General features: G+C 35.0%; 1 protein-coding gene across 2 annotated transcripts; it reads right to left on the bottom strand.

Annotated features, from left to right (window-relative positions):
* Nucleotides 1–5,304: 5,304 nt before the first annotated feature.
* LOC140955665 (uncharacterized) lies at nt 5,305–14,357 on the bottom strand. 2 transcript variants are annotated; one of them, XR_012170045.1, is made up of 5 exons: nt 14,093–14,357; nt 13,288–13,358; nt 10,633–12,688; nt 6,114–6,184; nt 5,305–5,514 (listed from the first exon to the last, which is right to left on the bottom strand). XR_012170045.1 is itself a non-coding variant. In XM_073409650.1 (4 exons), the coding sequence occupies exons 3-4, from the start codon at nt 12,059–12,061 to the stop codon at nt 6,165–6,167; spliced, it is 1,449 nt and encodes a 482-aa protein (XP_073265751.1). In that variant the 5' UTR covers nt 12,062–12,688; nt 13,288–13,358; nt 14,093–14,357; the 3' UTR covers nt 5,943–6,164. The 2 variants fall into 2 exon arrangements, 1 of the variants encoding a protein (XP_073265751.1); XM_073409650.1 differs by lacking the exon at nt 5,305–5,514 and having other exon boundaries at nt 5,943–6,184.
* Nucleotides 14,358–15,974: the final 1,617 nt, after the last annotated feature.

Genomic DNA, 15,974 nt, shown 5'->3' with positions numbered 1-15,974 from the left:
CTTAAAGAAAAGTTTCTCCCATTTCCATCCTAACAATGTCATGTATTTATATCAACTTGGAAATTGAACTCCTATATAAATGAATTGGTCCTTAAAGAAATTGTTTTTTTTCCTCACAAAATTAAAAAAAAAAAGCATATAAGAAATAAAAAAAAACTAATGGCTGGGATTTTTTTTTTCTATTAGTTTTAATTTTATTCAAAATGGTGGATGCAAAGACAAAAGTTCCCCAATTAAACCAAGTCCCTATAGTTAAGGATTTTATTAATATATTTCCCAATGACTTACCTAGATTGTCTCCATATAAAGAGATTGAATTTTGCATTAATTTAGTTCCGGATATCGAGTCAATATCAATAGCACCTTATATAATGATGTCAATAGAGTTGAGAGAACTAAAGGATCACCTGCAGGATTTATTGGACAAGGAGTTCATCCAATCGAGTGTGTTTTCTTAGGGAGCCCTGATGTTATTTGTCAAGAAGAAGGATAAGTTATTGAGATTATGTATAGATTACAGGCAGCTGAATCATGTGACAATTCAAAATAGGTACCAATTCCCTTACATTAGATAATTTATTTAACCAATTGCATGGAGCTCAATTCTTTTCTATGATCAATTTTCGATCTAAGTATCATCAATTGAAGATAAGAGAGGAGAACATTTCAAAGATAGCCTTTAAAAATTGATATAATTATTATGATTTTTTAGTGATATCTTTTGAATTAATTAATATGTCAGCTGCTTTCACAAACCTAATGATTAGAGTGTTCAAGTAGTTTATTGATTGATTTCTTATAGTTTTTATCGATGATATTTTGATGTGTTCAAGGTCTAGAGAGAAATATAAGTAGCACCTGAAAATAATGCTTCAAACTTTACAAGATCATGAGTTGTGTAGCAAGTTCTTAAAAAGCGAGTTCTAGCTTGAAAGGGTAGCATTTCTTAGATATGTAATGTTATATATTGAGAATTTATTGATAGTTGGGGACTAATTTGAGCAACGCCCTTATTTTAAGATGACAAGAAAATTGCAAACAATAAGACAAAGGAAGATTCTGAAAAGTCAATACAGGCAATTTTGAATGGTTTTCAGTTTGACATGTCCAAATGATTTTCTTCTCGTATAAAATCAAAGCACCTAGAAATGTGAGAATATATATATATATACACTTTTCGTATGAAATCAAAGAACTTTCGACGATTTTTACAATTAATTATCAATCTCTCCAATTGGACGGAGAATTCATAAAATTGAAAATTCAACTCCATAGAAATGATTTTTCATGGTTGGTATTTAAAGATGGTGAGAACCACAGAGTTTTTCGATAAGGTGAGCCATGATTTTTTTATAATAATTATTTTTATATAAAAGTGGTTCTAATTGACCTTATTATTATTATAATTGAATAATTTTAAACCATTCATTAATATCCATTATAAAAGTGGTTCTAAGTTTTTTGAAACTATCATAACTAGTTAATTAATTTTGCTAAATCACAAGGATTAAGTTATAATAAACTCTTTCGAATTAAAAGTGATGTCAATATATTACCTACCGTTCTCCACTAAAAATTTGACTGCTTTTTGGGTGAAGCTACTCTTCTACTTCTTTTCAATTCAGCTTTTTTTTTTCATTTTTCCTATTTTTTCTTCCAAATGCATCCTTTTTTTTATTTTTTATTTCATTATTAAAAAAAATTAATAATCATTCCGAATATCTTTGAACTAATAAAGTTAACTACATCATATTGAGGCAATTTCAACACGATTTAATTTTAAATTTAAGCTAGGTAAAGAGTCATGTCAAAATATTTTTTTATCAATATTTTTTTTCTCAAATTCATCCCCATATTTTTTTTATTGGTTAGTTGGGTTGTTTTTTGATAGGCTAAGTTGATTGGGTCTTATCGAGACAACTGTTATATAGTTTAATTTTAAACCTAAGCTAGGCAAGGAATTGGGTCATAAGATTTTTTTCTATCAATTTTATTTTTTAATTTCATACTAGAACTTTTTTTACTGGTCAGGCAGGTTATATTGGACTAACAAAGTTAATTGGTTCATGTCGAGACAACTCTCACCCAATTTATTTTATATTTTTTTTCATATTTTCTCTTCCTTCAAACTCTGTACCTATTATTTTCTTTCTTATGTGCACATGTCGCAAAGAGTGATCATTTATGTTTTAACTTTCTAAATAGATGGTAAAATATTAGTAGGTAAAATAAAAAACTTTGAATCACAGTTTATTACAATATACTTACTATTAATTATTTTTTATTAAATCGATTTTCTTTAAGATGTAGGAGCAAGCAAAGGTAAGTAATTATTATCTCTAATAGTAGATCAAGTTACATCAAAGTTCTTTAAATTATTTAAAAATATATAATTATATAAGGTTCAAATTATGTATCATTTATAACTTAATTAATTTTCAATCAAGTCCTTTCATAAAACTAATGAAATCAAATGATATAATTTATGACATTGCTTTCAAAAGGACTAATTAAAATGTTATATTGAACATACATCAAGAATTTTTATTTCATTGTAGGATATGATTTTTAATATTCAATATATAATTACTTGTATAAATATTTAATTTTGTTGAATAAATATGTGTAGATGGATATTTGTATTCAATATATTCATCAGTTGACATAATAAATAATGATAAGTGGTGAATTTCAAGACTGAGTATTACATGCTTTATGACCGCATTGATTTGGTGCAAAAGAGGCCTTCCTATTATGGTATTGTTGGCTAAAATCATGTTAATCACCATAAAGGTTTGTTGAAGGGTGAGGCACCTTGAGTACATGCCAATCATGACAAACATCTCTAAGGCACCCTTTAATAGGTACTCTTGACCCTTTAGTTCCAATCAATAGGGTTTTCACATGAGTCATCTTTAAGGGATCTATCCCTATCTAGAATATTACATATATGAAAAGGATGTTGACAGAGCTATCATAATCCACCAATATCCTATGGACTCTATGGTTAGCCAAAACCATGGAAATAACCAGTGTCTTTATAGGGATAAATCACCCCTTCTTCATTTTCTAGAATGAAAACAATGGGCTCATGCCATAGGCTTTGTTAGCAAGCCATTGTAAGGATCTATTTCCTATATTTCCTCTTGCCACAAGAGGTGTCTTCTCTACCCAAGTGCCTCTTAGAATCATATTAATCTCGAGTAAAGCTTGGTTAGGGTGGCTAGGTCCTTCTTTATCATGATTTACGTGGGCATTTCCCTTAACAAACTACTTCAAGTATCCCTTAGATATCATTCTTTCGATTGCATTCCTCAACATGAAGTAATCTTCAGTATCATGTCTTTTTTCCTTGTGGAACATATTAAAAAAAATTAGAGGAGCATATGTGAAGGCGATACCATGAAAGGTGGGTATTAAACATAGTCTTTTATTTTGATAACCATGAAAAATATTGTGAGGGTGATGTTTAAGGGAATAGTGTTCCTTATCTCAAGGTATTGCACGCGCTTCCTCACTGGTCTTTTATGACATTTCTTTGAATTATTCTCTCTACTAAAAAAACGACTCCGTTTGAAGGGCTTTTTATCTTAAGCCTCTTGATAGAAACAAGGAGGTCCATGTTACAATATATTAGTTTTCTCTACCCAGATGTGATTCTTCATAACTTGTTTTACTTTCATAAAGCTTCTGTCTGGCAAGGCATACAAACCCTTCCACATGGAACATTCTCTTACCTCATTTATCAAAGCTTTTAAGGTCATTGACTCAATTAATTCTTCCATTTAGAGCGTCATTGAACCTTTTCAAATATGCTCAAGTGGACTCCCCTCATATCTGAGTAACACCAAAGAGTTTAGTGGAGCTTCTTTTGGCAGGTATGTTAGTGTTGAACCTTGACATGATTTTTGCACAGAGATCATTGAAACTTGTTGTAAAGTTTGGCTCTATATTGTTATATTATGCTCTAGCTGACCCTCTAAAGGTGGTGGCAGGATCTTGCACAAGTGTCACCATCTTGGATGACCAGCTCACAGTAGCTACGCATGTTTTGGACATGCTCTCTAAGAACTGCCAAACCATTATAATTGTTTAAGGTCATCTTTATAGAGATATACTCCTTGGGGATATGGGTATGTAAGACCCGTCTAGACAAAAAAGATCCATTTATCTTATAAGGACAAAGGGATTACATTTGGATTGATTGCTTATTGGGAGAGTTTCATGTCGATAAGAATGATTCCTAGGGGGCTAGGGAATCATTATAGTGGAAAGTTATCCATGTTATTTCGCCTTTGCTTTTCTAGTTAGGATAGTTGTCTCCTAGTAGAGGGGAAGGCTTGTGGTTGAAAGATTGGTAACGAAGAAGCTACATCATGTGTTAGAGCTTGCTAATATAGTGAGGTCTGACGTTGTCCTTGGGATGCCAAAACGACTTGGATAAGAGCTTGCACTTAATTAATGAGTTGTTGAAACTTTAAAGGGGATGGTAGAGTAAACGTATCAATTGTTGCAGGGAGGTATATGACATGTCTCATCCCAGGGGTTTCTTAATTATATGTTATTGATAGCAATTAGGGGCGTAAAAAACCAGCTCTAGAAAAGTAGTTTATGATTTTTTATTATTGGTTTCCCACAGATGACACCAATTGATGATCTCCCGGGATCCAATATGCTCAGTAATAGTGTTTGAGTATTAAGAAAATGGATTATCATACGTTCACGTCAATATTCCATTTCTAGGGACAAAAAAAGCAGATGATTGGTGGTAAAAGTCTTAGTTCTTGCAAAATAGTCTTTTTTGTTGGATTTAGGGACCCTCCGATACTTAAGTTAGTGACTTTATAGTAATGGTTGTGAAGAGAAGAACATTAAACTCTAAGAACAAAAACATTCACTCTTAGTTTTGGTGCAATAAATTCTTTTAAAATGCATGATAAGAGAATAACGATCATGAATCCTTTTACTCGGGTGGTTCGGCGAGTATTTATGGTCCTTGTACTTTGAGCCTTTTTGTTTAAGAGGATGAAAGCCTTTTCCTCTTGAATATCTTAATAAGAAAAAAGTCTTTTACTTCAATATTAATGTTGATAGAAACATCTTCTTACATAACATTAATATTGATGGGAATTACCCTTACACGCTGTCACGACCCGAATCCCGGGTCCATGACCGGCAACGCAGGAGCGGTGTCGAAAGGACACCTCACCTGCGCTAAGCCTCAAAACGGACATATCAAAAGAACAATTTATTCAAAAATACGCAGCGGCTCATAATATTCAGAAATATCGTATGATTCAAAACTGATAAAACCGAAAGATAGTTATTAAAACAAAAATAATAATTCATAATACTCATTACATTGTCAAAATCCAAACTTAATTAAACAAAGGTAACAGTGGAGCGTCTAAGACATCAAAACAAAACTGAAAGGAAAGCCTCGCGAACAAGCAAGGCATACCGACCAGAACTGAAGAAGTGGAAACACTCAACAAAGTCCCAGAAACTAAGAACCTGAAATAATATTAAAAATGAGAGGTGAGTTCAACCAACTCAGTGAGGGGAATAACATTTAATATACATTTCATATATTTCAGATATTATTTGCAAGATGATTTATCTTATCATAACGTAACATATTATCATATCGTAACATATAGTTATCATAACGTAACATATTATCATAACGTAGTGGATTACATGTCAGAGATCAGATGACACCCGAAGGTGACCAGATGACACCCGTAGGTGACCAGATGACACCCGTCGGTGACCACTGTGGGATGATCAATCGCCACAGGCTGATGCCTCTCTCACCAGCTAGGTAACAGAATACTATGTGCACACAGGCTAACTATTCTCCGTTAGCATGGAGTTACTGACAAGTCCCATATCAAGGCATAACAGATATTCACATAATCATCAAAGAAACGTATATCATATCAAATAGAATTTACTTTATCAGATTGCGAGTGCAAATTCAAGAATAAATGAGTACTCGGAAAATAAAGCAACATATATAAATATTCAAGAAATTTACTAGTTGTACTCATTGTATAATCAACATACATATTTATTTATATTATATGCATATTAAAGATTATTCCACTCACCCGGAAAATACTGAACTAAAGGAATGTCAGACGAAAGACCCGAAAATCCGATTAAGGATCGTTAGGAGAACCTACAATAAATATATGAAATATACTCAAAAAAGAATCAAACAAAAGATCCCAATGCATAAAAGGAAACCAGGCTTAATCTCCTAAGTTTAGGGACTAAAACGACAATTTTCCAAAATAGGGACCAAAATGTAATTTTGCCAAAATTAGAGGACCAAACTGCAAATACCTAACCATACTGAAATTTATCCATAATTCGTCCTTATCTTTGTCCAGAATCTTGAATTATGCCCCAAGGTCCAAAATGTGATTTTTATCAAAATATTAGGGGTCAAATCGTAATTTGTCAAATTGGAGGACCAAACTGAAAAATATTAATTATACTGGAATTTTGTCCTTAAATCATCCTCAGTTCTGTTCAGAACCTCAATTAATGCCCCAGGGACCAATCTGTAAAATTTCCAAAGTTCGGGGGACTAAACTGCAATTTCCGTAAATTGAGGGACCAAACTGAATTTTCGTCATCTTCAACCCTCAAACCCAGAATTTCAACAGATCACCTACTGTTATCCCCTGATTTCTAACACAATTTCACCATTTAAACAAAAATCATAACTCAAAATCATTATCCTTCAATTCAATCTCTCAAAATCAACTAATTAATCAAATACCCACAATAATCAACTCCTAACCTTCAAATTAATTCATCATTTAACTCAAAATACAAACTTCAAAACTCTAAAATTAATCAAACCGAAATTTAACATATTATACACTTCAAACCATAAATCTTACCTTTTTAAACTTATTTCCTCTACTTCTCTTCTCCTTCCCTTCCTTTTCTCCTTTCTTTCTTCTTCTTCCTTTTTCCCTTTGTCTCCCGTAGCTCTCTTTCTTCTCAAAATCAGATCATTCCTTCTTCTTCTTTTTTCTTCTTCTTATTTATATTTTATCAACTATTGTTCAATTACCACACTACCCTTCAATCATTTATACCCTCTTTTTTAAGCCTCCAAGGGCTTTATTGTATTTTTCCAATCTTTTAATACAAAACATCACAATCTCCCCACCTTATAAAAGTTTCGTCCTCGAAACTTAATAGAAAAGATTGAATACTTACCGAGATTATTGAAAAGATGAGGATACTCCTCACGCATCCTATCCTCGAGCTCCCAGGTCGCTTCCTCACGTGAATGACCTTTCCATTTTCACTTTCACTGAAGCTATATCCTTCGACCTAAGCTTCCTCACTTGTCGGTCAATTATAGCTTCCGGTTGCACCTCATAAACCATATCATCTCTCAATTCAATGGGATGAACCTCTAACACATGTGATGGATCTGGCATATACTTCCTTAGCATGGAAACATGAAATATACCGAATGAATAGAGGATAAATTAGGTGGCAAGGCAAGCCGATATGCCACTACCCTACTCTTTCCAATATCTCAAAGGGCCCTATAAACCTAGGACTCAACTTTCCTTTCTTCCAAATCTGAATATTCCTTTAGTCGGGAGACTTTTAGGAACACGTTGTCACCCACTGAAAATTCTAGATTACGCCTCCTCTTATCCGCATAATTCTTTTTGCCTGCTCTGAGCTGTTTGAAGCTTATCTCGAATCACCTTAATCTTATCCGAATAATCTGTATTAACTCGGGACCCATTAATCTCCTCTCTCCAACCTCATACCAACATACAGGTGATCTACACTTTCGGCCATACAAAGCCTCATATGGAGCCATATCAATGCTCGCTTGATAACTGTTATTATATGCAAACTCCACCAAAGACAAATACTTGCTCCATCCGACACCAAAGTCAATCACACAAGCTCTTAACATATCCTCCAAAATTTGTATAGTCCTCTCAGATTGTCCATCTGTTTGAGGATGAAAAGCAGTACTTAACTGAACATTAGTCCCCAAAGCTTCCTGAAATTTCACCCAAAACCGAGAAGTGAACTGTGGACCTCTGTCAGACACAATTGAGATGGGCACACCATGCAACCTTACAATCTCGTTAACATAGATTTCTGCGAGTTTTGCAAACCCATATGTCACCTTTACTGGCAAGAAATGAGTTGACTTGGTTAAACGATCAACTATCACCCAAACCGAATCATAACCCTCCTGACTCCGAGGCAAGCCTGACACAAAGTCCATAGTGATCCTCTCCCATTTCCATTCAGGAATCAACAATGGCTGCAAAAGCCCTGGTGGTTTCTGATGCTCACCTTTAACCCTCTGACAGGTCAAGCATCGTGATACAAACTCAGCAATGTCCCTCTTCATACCATTCCACCAATAACACTCTTTCAAGTCTCTATACATCTTGTTAGAACCAGGATGTATAGTATAGGCAGTTTGGTGTGCTTCCATCATCACATCTCTTTTCAAATCATCCACCTCAGGCACACACAATCTTGAACCAAATCTCAACACACCATCTTCGTGGATAACAAAACCCGGAGCTCTCTCTAACTCTAATTCATCTCGAATTTTACAAAGTTGTTCATCCTTCATCTGAGCTACTTTAATCCGGTCTACCAAGTCTGACTTAGCCTGAAAGTGAGCCAACAATGCTCCCGATTCACAAAGCTCAAAACTGACTCTCTCATCTAACAATCCATGTAACTCTTTAATCAAGGGTCTCCTCACCTCCTGAATATGAGCTAAACTACCCATAGATTTTCGACTTAAAGCATCAGCAACAACATTTGCCTTGCCTGGGTGATATTGAATCGTGCAATCATAATCACTTAACAATTCTATCCACCTTCTCTGTCTCAAATTCAGATCCTTTTGCTGAAAAATATATTGAAGACTCTTATGATCTGAAAATATCTCACATGTCTCCCCATACAAGTAGTGTCTCCAAATTTTAAGGGCAAACACTACCGCAGCCATCTCCAAATCATGTGTGGGGTAATTTTGCTCATGCTTCTTCAACTTTCTCGAGGCATAAGCAATCACATTACCATTCTGCATCAAAACACAACCCAAACCAATCCTGGATGCATCACAGTACACGGTAAAACCACCAGACCCTGAAGGTACTGTCAAAATTGGAGTCGTAATCAACCTTTCCTTCAACTCTAGGAAGCTCTTCTCACATTCTTCTGACCATTGAAACTTGACATTTTTCTGTGTCAACTTAGTCAACGGAGCAGCAATTCGGGAAAAATTCTCCACGAATCTCCTGTAGTATCCTGCTAAACCCAGGAAACTTCTAATCTCAGATACCGTAACTGGTCTAGGCCACTGCTTAACTGCCACCACTTTCTGTGGATCAACCTCTATTCCATTCTTGGACACCACATGTCCCAAAAACCCAACACTCTCTAGCCAAAACTCGCTCTTCGAGAACTTTCCATACAACTGATGATCTCTTAGAGTTTGAAGCACCAATCTCAAATGCTCTTCATGTTCCTCTTCACTTCTTGAATACACCAATATGTCATCAATGAACACAATAACAAACTTATCAATAAATGGCCTAAAAACCCTGTTCATCATGTCCATAAAAGCCGCATGTGCATTTGTTAACCCAAAAGACAACACCAAGAACTCGTAATGCCCATAACGAGTCCTAAAGGCAGTTTTAGAAATATCCTCATTTCTAATCCTCAATTGGTGATACCCCGATCGTAAATCAATCTTTGAGAAACATTGAGCTCCTTGTAATTGATCAAAAAGGTCATCAATACGAGGGAGTGGGTATCTATTCTTAATAGTGACCCTGTTCAACTGCCTGTAGTCTATACACATCCTCATTGATCCATCATTCTTCTTTACAAATAAAACAGGTGCCCCCCATGGAGACACACTCGGACGAATAAATCCCTTATCTAACAAATCTTGAATCTGCTCTTTCAACTCTTTTAATTCTGCTGGCGCCATCCTGTAAGGTGCCATAGAGATTGGTTTTGTTCCTGGATCTAGATCAATACAAAATTCAATTTCCCTATTGGGAGGTAGTCCAGGTAAGTCATCGGGAAAAACATCGATGAATTCCTTAACTATCGAAACTTGTTCTATCCCCGAGACCTCCCTATTCACATCATGCAAATAAGCCAAAAACCCTTGCATACCCTTTCGTACCATCTTTCTCATGATGGCCGAGAGAATATTAGATGGAGATGATAACCCATCTCCATGAAAAGCAAACTCTGTCTCCTCATCAGGCTTGAAAACCACTGTCTTATTCCAACAGTCAACTGAGGCATGATGCCTTGACAACCAGTCCATACCTAGTATCACATCAAAACCTACTATTTCTAAAATTACCAAATCACTTAATAGGTTTCTACCTTGCACTTCAACTTCACAATCAACATAAACATATTCCCCAAACATAACCTCATCTGAAGGGGTAGCCACACATAAAGGACTCTCTAACAAAATGGGTTGTTTAGTAAACCTTAAAGCAAAATATGAAGACACGAAAGAGTGAGTTGCCCCAGTGTCAAATAAAACTCTAGCCTCGAAGGAACATATCAAAAGTGTACCTGAGACAACAGTATTGGATGCCTGGGCATCCTGCTGAGTAATGGCAAAAACTCGTGCTTGTCTCTGACTTGTTGGCGCAAAACCTCTACCGCCTACTCCACGACCCCGCTGGCCATGCTCACCAGCTCCACGACCACCCCGAAGTACAGAATGACTAGCTGACTGAGTCTGAGTAGGAGATGTAATCGATACAGAAGCACCAGGCTTGGACCACCGCTTGTTCGGACAATCCCTCAATAAGTGATCAGTCTGCCCACAACCGAAACAAGCTCCTGTCTGCCTATAACAGACTGTGCCGTAATGCCTAGACCCACAAGACTGACATTGAGGCCTCCCATATGAACCTTGTGGTGTTAACTGAACCATACTTCGACTCTGAGTCGGACCAGCTCCACTCATGTTATGTCTATTGTTTCCCCCAACAGTAGACCTCGACAATAAATTCCTTGATTGACTTAATTGGCCCTGTCGGCCTCCCTGTCCCCTGTTAGGACCTGTATCAGACCGCTGATGAAAAGAGAACTGATTTGCCACCTTGGGCCTCTTGACTGAACCCACTGATAAATCATCCTCTAACTCTCGTGCCTCAATAGCTCGGGCACGATCCACTACGGCCGAGTACGTCTTAAACTCATGAGCCCCAATAGCTTTGAATAGGTAGCTATTAAGACCCCGAATAAACCTCTTGATCTTCCTCTCCTCAGTCGGTACCAAATACCCAGCAAATCTGGACAACCGTGTGAATTCCACTTCATACTCTGTCACAGTCAAGTCACCCTGAACCAACTTCTCAAACTCGTATGATCTAGCTTCCCTCACACTTTCAGGTAGAAAACGCTCCAAAAATATCTCAGAAAATTCCTTCCACTCCATTGGTGGAGAACTATCTGCCCTTTCACCTTTTTTGGACTCATACCAGTTCACAGCCACCTCGCCTTCTAACCTAAAAGATGCTAAAGTCACTGCACGATGATCCGTGCACCCCATGGCCTCACACCTACGCCACACTGCATCTAAAAACTGTTGTGGATCCTCAGAGTTATCTACACCCTTAAAGGTAGGAGGTGCCAACTTAAGGAACTCTGACAATGGCACTTTCACCCCATGCACAGTATGGGAAGTCAAAGATGCACTCTTATCCTTCTCCTTTTCTTTCTCAGTTAAAAGGTTAGCCAGGGTCTGCATGGCCTGCCCAATTTTATCCAAAGCACTATCAGTATAAGATACCCTATCATGGGATTCCTGCTCCTGGTTCTTACCAACATCCAGTCCATAATCTCCCTCAAATTCAACCTCATCCTGAACTTCTGCTTCAATTGGTTGCGGTGAAGGGTTTCTAACTCTCTTTTTGCGCCTCTCCTTCCTAAGTTGAGCGATAGGAATGTCCTCTTGATCATCGGTATTAATTACATGTTTAGCCCTCGGCATATTTCCTAAAAGAATGCATATGTATATGTATCAACATAACTAAAAAGGAGTTTTAAAGACGACATACCAAACACGAGATTGAAGAATTATAAGGGGAATGACATCCAGACAAGATAGATCCTAAGCTCCACATATTACGAGGGTTTTAAACAAAAAACAAATAGATTACGAGTTTTTTTTTTTTTTTTTTTTGAACAATAATAAATAAATAAAATAGATTATAAGGTTTTAATAAAACCATGCTCTGATACCACCTTTGTCACGACCCGAATCCCGGGTCCATGACCGGCAACGCAGGAGCGATGTCGAAAGGACACCTCACCTGCGCTAAGCCTCAAAACGGACATATCAAAAGAACAATTTATTCAAAAATACGCAGCGGCTCATAATATTCAGAAATATCGTATGATTCAAAACTGATAAAACCGAAAGATAGTTATTAAAACAAAAATAATAATTCATAATACTCATTACATTGTCAAAATCCAAACTTAATTAAACAAAGGTAACAGTGGAGCGTCTAAGACATCAAAACAAAACTGAAAGGAAAGCCTCGTGAACAAGCAAGGCATACCGACCAGAACTGAAGAAGCGGAAACACTCAACAAAGTCCCAGAAACTAAGAACCTGAAATAATATTAAAAATGAGAGGTGAGTTCAACCAACTCAGTGAGGGGAATAACATTTAATATACATTTCATATATTTCAGATATTATTTGCAAGATGATTTATCTTATCATAACGTAACATATTATCATATCGTAACATATAGTTATCATAACGTAACATATTATCATAACGTAGTGGATTACATGTCAGAGATCAGATGACACCCGAAGGTGACCAGATGACACCCGTAGGTGACCAGATGACACCCGTCGGTGACCACTGTGGGATGATCAATCGCCACAGGCTGATGCCTCTCTCACCAGCTAGGTAACAGAATACTATGTGCACACAGGCTAACTATTCTCCGTTAGCATGGAGTTACTGACAAGTCCCATATCAAGGCATAACAGATATTCACATAATCATCAAAGAAACGTATATCATATCAAATAGAATTTACTTTATCAGATTGCGAGTGCAAATTCAAGAATAAATGAGTACTCGGAAAATAAAGCAACATATATAAATATTCAAGAAATTTACTAGTTGTACTCATTGTATAATCAACATACATATTTATTTATATTATATGCATATTAAAGATTATTCCACTCACCCAGAAAATACTGAACTAAAGGAATGTCAGACGAAAGACCCGAAAATCCGATTAAGGATCGTTAGGAGAACCTACAATAAATATATGAAATATACTCAAAAAACGAATCAAACAAAAGATCCCAATGCATAAAAGGAAACCAGGCTTAATCTCCTAAGTTTAGGGACTAAAACGACAATTTTCCAAAACAGGGACCAAAATGTAATTTTGCCAAAATTAGAGGACCAAACTGCAAATACCTAACCATACTGAAATTTATCCATAATTCGTCCTTATCTTTGTCCAGAATCTTGAATTATGCCCCAAGGTCCAAAATGTGATTTTATCAAAATATTAGGGGTCAAATCGTAATTTTGTCAAATTGGAGGACCAAACTGAAAATATTAATTATACTGGAATTTTGTCCTTAAATCATCCTCAGTTCTGTTCAGAACCTCAATTAATGCCCCAGGGACCAATCTGTAAAATTTCCAAAGTTCGGGGACTAAACTGCAATTTCCGTAAATTGAGGGACCAAACTGAATTTTCGTCATCTTCAACCTCAAACCCAGAATTTCAACAGATCACCTACTGTTATCCCCTGATTTCTAACACAATTTCACCATTTAAACAAAATCATAACTCAAAATCATTATCCTTCAATTCAATCTCTCAAAATCAACTAATTAATCAAATACCCACAAATAATCAACTCCTAACCTTCAAAATTAATTCATCATTTAACTCAAAATACAAACTTCAAAACTCTAAAATTAATCAAAACCGAAATTTTAACATATTATACACTTCAAACCATAAATCTTACCTTTTTAAACTTATTTCCTCTACTTCTCTTCTCCTTCCCTTCCTTTTCTCCTTTCTTTTCTTCTTCTTTCCTTTTTCCCTTTGTCTCCCGTAGCTCTCTTTCTCTCAAAATCAGATCATTCCTTCTTCTTCTTTTTTTCTTCTTCTTATTTATATTTATCAACTATTGTTCAATTACCACACTACCCTTCAATCATTTATACCCTCTTTTTAAGCCTCCAAGGGCTTTATTGTATTTTCCAATCTTTTAATACAAAACATCACACACGCCATTAATATTGATGAACAAGCAGTAGAGCTATAGAAGACTTTTATGCTTTATTTCGTACATAACATTTAACATTAGTAGGAATAGTTTTATCATGACATTAATGTTAATTAAAATATAATAAGTTTTTAGAGGATTCTTATACACCCAAGGGTGTAGAAAAATGATTATTCAAAGATTTGGTGTTGTGTTAGATCCACGTGCACTTGGATTTGACACCTTGCCAGACCTACAAGTGTTTGACCTCAGCACATGGCTGAGCTCAAAAGATATTGGATCTAGCATCTTGCCAGACCCATAAATGTTTAGACTGCATACGTAACTGAGCATAGGATATAGCTAAATTTAGAGACGTTGGGTCTAATATTTTATCAAATTTTATACTCGGCAAATATTGTATATAGAAAAAGAACAAGACCCAAGTCAATAACTTCATATGCCAGTTGATATTGAGTGCCGAAGGCACAAATATACAAAGGGTGAGTTAAAGAAACCATACATGACTCCACCTATTTCCAAGGAACTCATTCACTACTACATATTGCGTTCTGCCCGTACGTCAAGTAATAATAATGGCAAGTTATACTTAAATCTGAGTATTAGTTAACGTATATAAAAAGACACCACGTCAAATTAGGGCCCCGTCGATATATGGTAGTTGAATAAGCTGTGTAGAATTGTCACGAATTGTCTGCCAGTCAAAAGTCGTGAATCATTAAGTGAAATGACGTTTTACCTTTCCGTTTTTCTACCAGCATGGTGCACAGGTCATTCACGTTGACATGAAGAAGTTATGTCTATTATAGAATTTTAACGGGAGATGCTATTTTACAAAAATAATTGATAAAATAATATTTTAAATAATATAAATATATTTTTTTATTATATATATTTTAATAAAAAAAAATTATTTAAAAAATCAATTGTATTAGAGTGAAATAAATAAATTTTTTATTTTTTTAAATAATTTTGATATTATTTTTTCACATGGCTATATTTAATTAGTTTATTTTTTTATTAGCCCCATTTTTATTAATATTTTAACATTTTATTTTAACTTTTAAAAACAAATAAAGAAAAGTCAAAATATTACTTTTATTTATTTATTTTGACTCTTCATTTTACACTGGCGTGCGTTGGAGTGGCTCGTTTCCACAGTTTTTTTGGGTTTCTAGAACCACAGCGATATAATTTTTCCATTGGCAGCAATCAACTTATTGGATTGTGTGACATCATTCATGATGATGCTTCTTGAATGTGTGTGTGTGTTTTTTTTTTTTTTTTTTTCTAAGGATAATTTTAAAACTTACATCCAAACTACTTGCTCATTAAAAAAAAAAAAAAAGTGTCTGAACATGATTTTAACCATTGTCAAGATAAATTAGAAAGTCTATACATGTATTTAAGTAGATAAATTAAAAATGATTTATGTTAATAAATATAAAAAATAAGTGTAAATATGTTTAACTTGTCTTGCTACAAGTTGAATAAAAAAATTTTAATTAATATATTTTTAACATCAAATAAAAAAATATAATTATGAATTAAATATGATGTTTACATATAAAAAAATAATAATTTCAAGTTAATTTTTAATATAGTAGAAAAATAGAAT

This window comes from Populus alba, chromosome 1, assembly GCF_005239225.2.
Source record: "Populus alba chromosome 1, ASM523922v2, whole genome shotgun sequence".
NCBI classification, from domain to species: Eukaryota; Viridiplantae; Streptophyta; class Magnoliopsida; order Malpighiales; family Salicaceae; genus Populus; species Populus alba.
This window is presented reverse-complemented; position numbering and strand designations above follow the sequence as displayed.

Coding starts and splice junctions, on each gene's coding strand:
- LOC140955665 (XM_073409650.1), bottom strand. CDS start 12,061: ATGCCGAGGGCTAAACATGTAATTAATACCGATGATCAAGAGGACATT. Junction 6,185..10,632: donor ATCCAATACTGTTGTCTCAG/GTACACTTTTGA, acceptor TATTTATTGTAG/GTTCTCCTAACGATCCTTAA.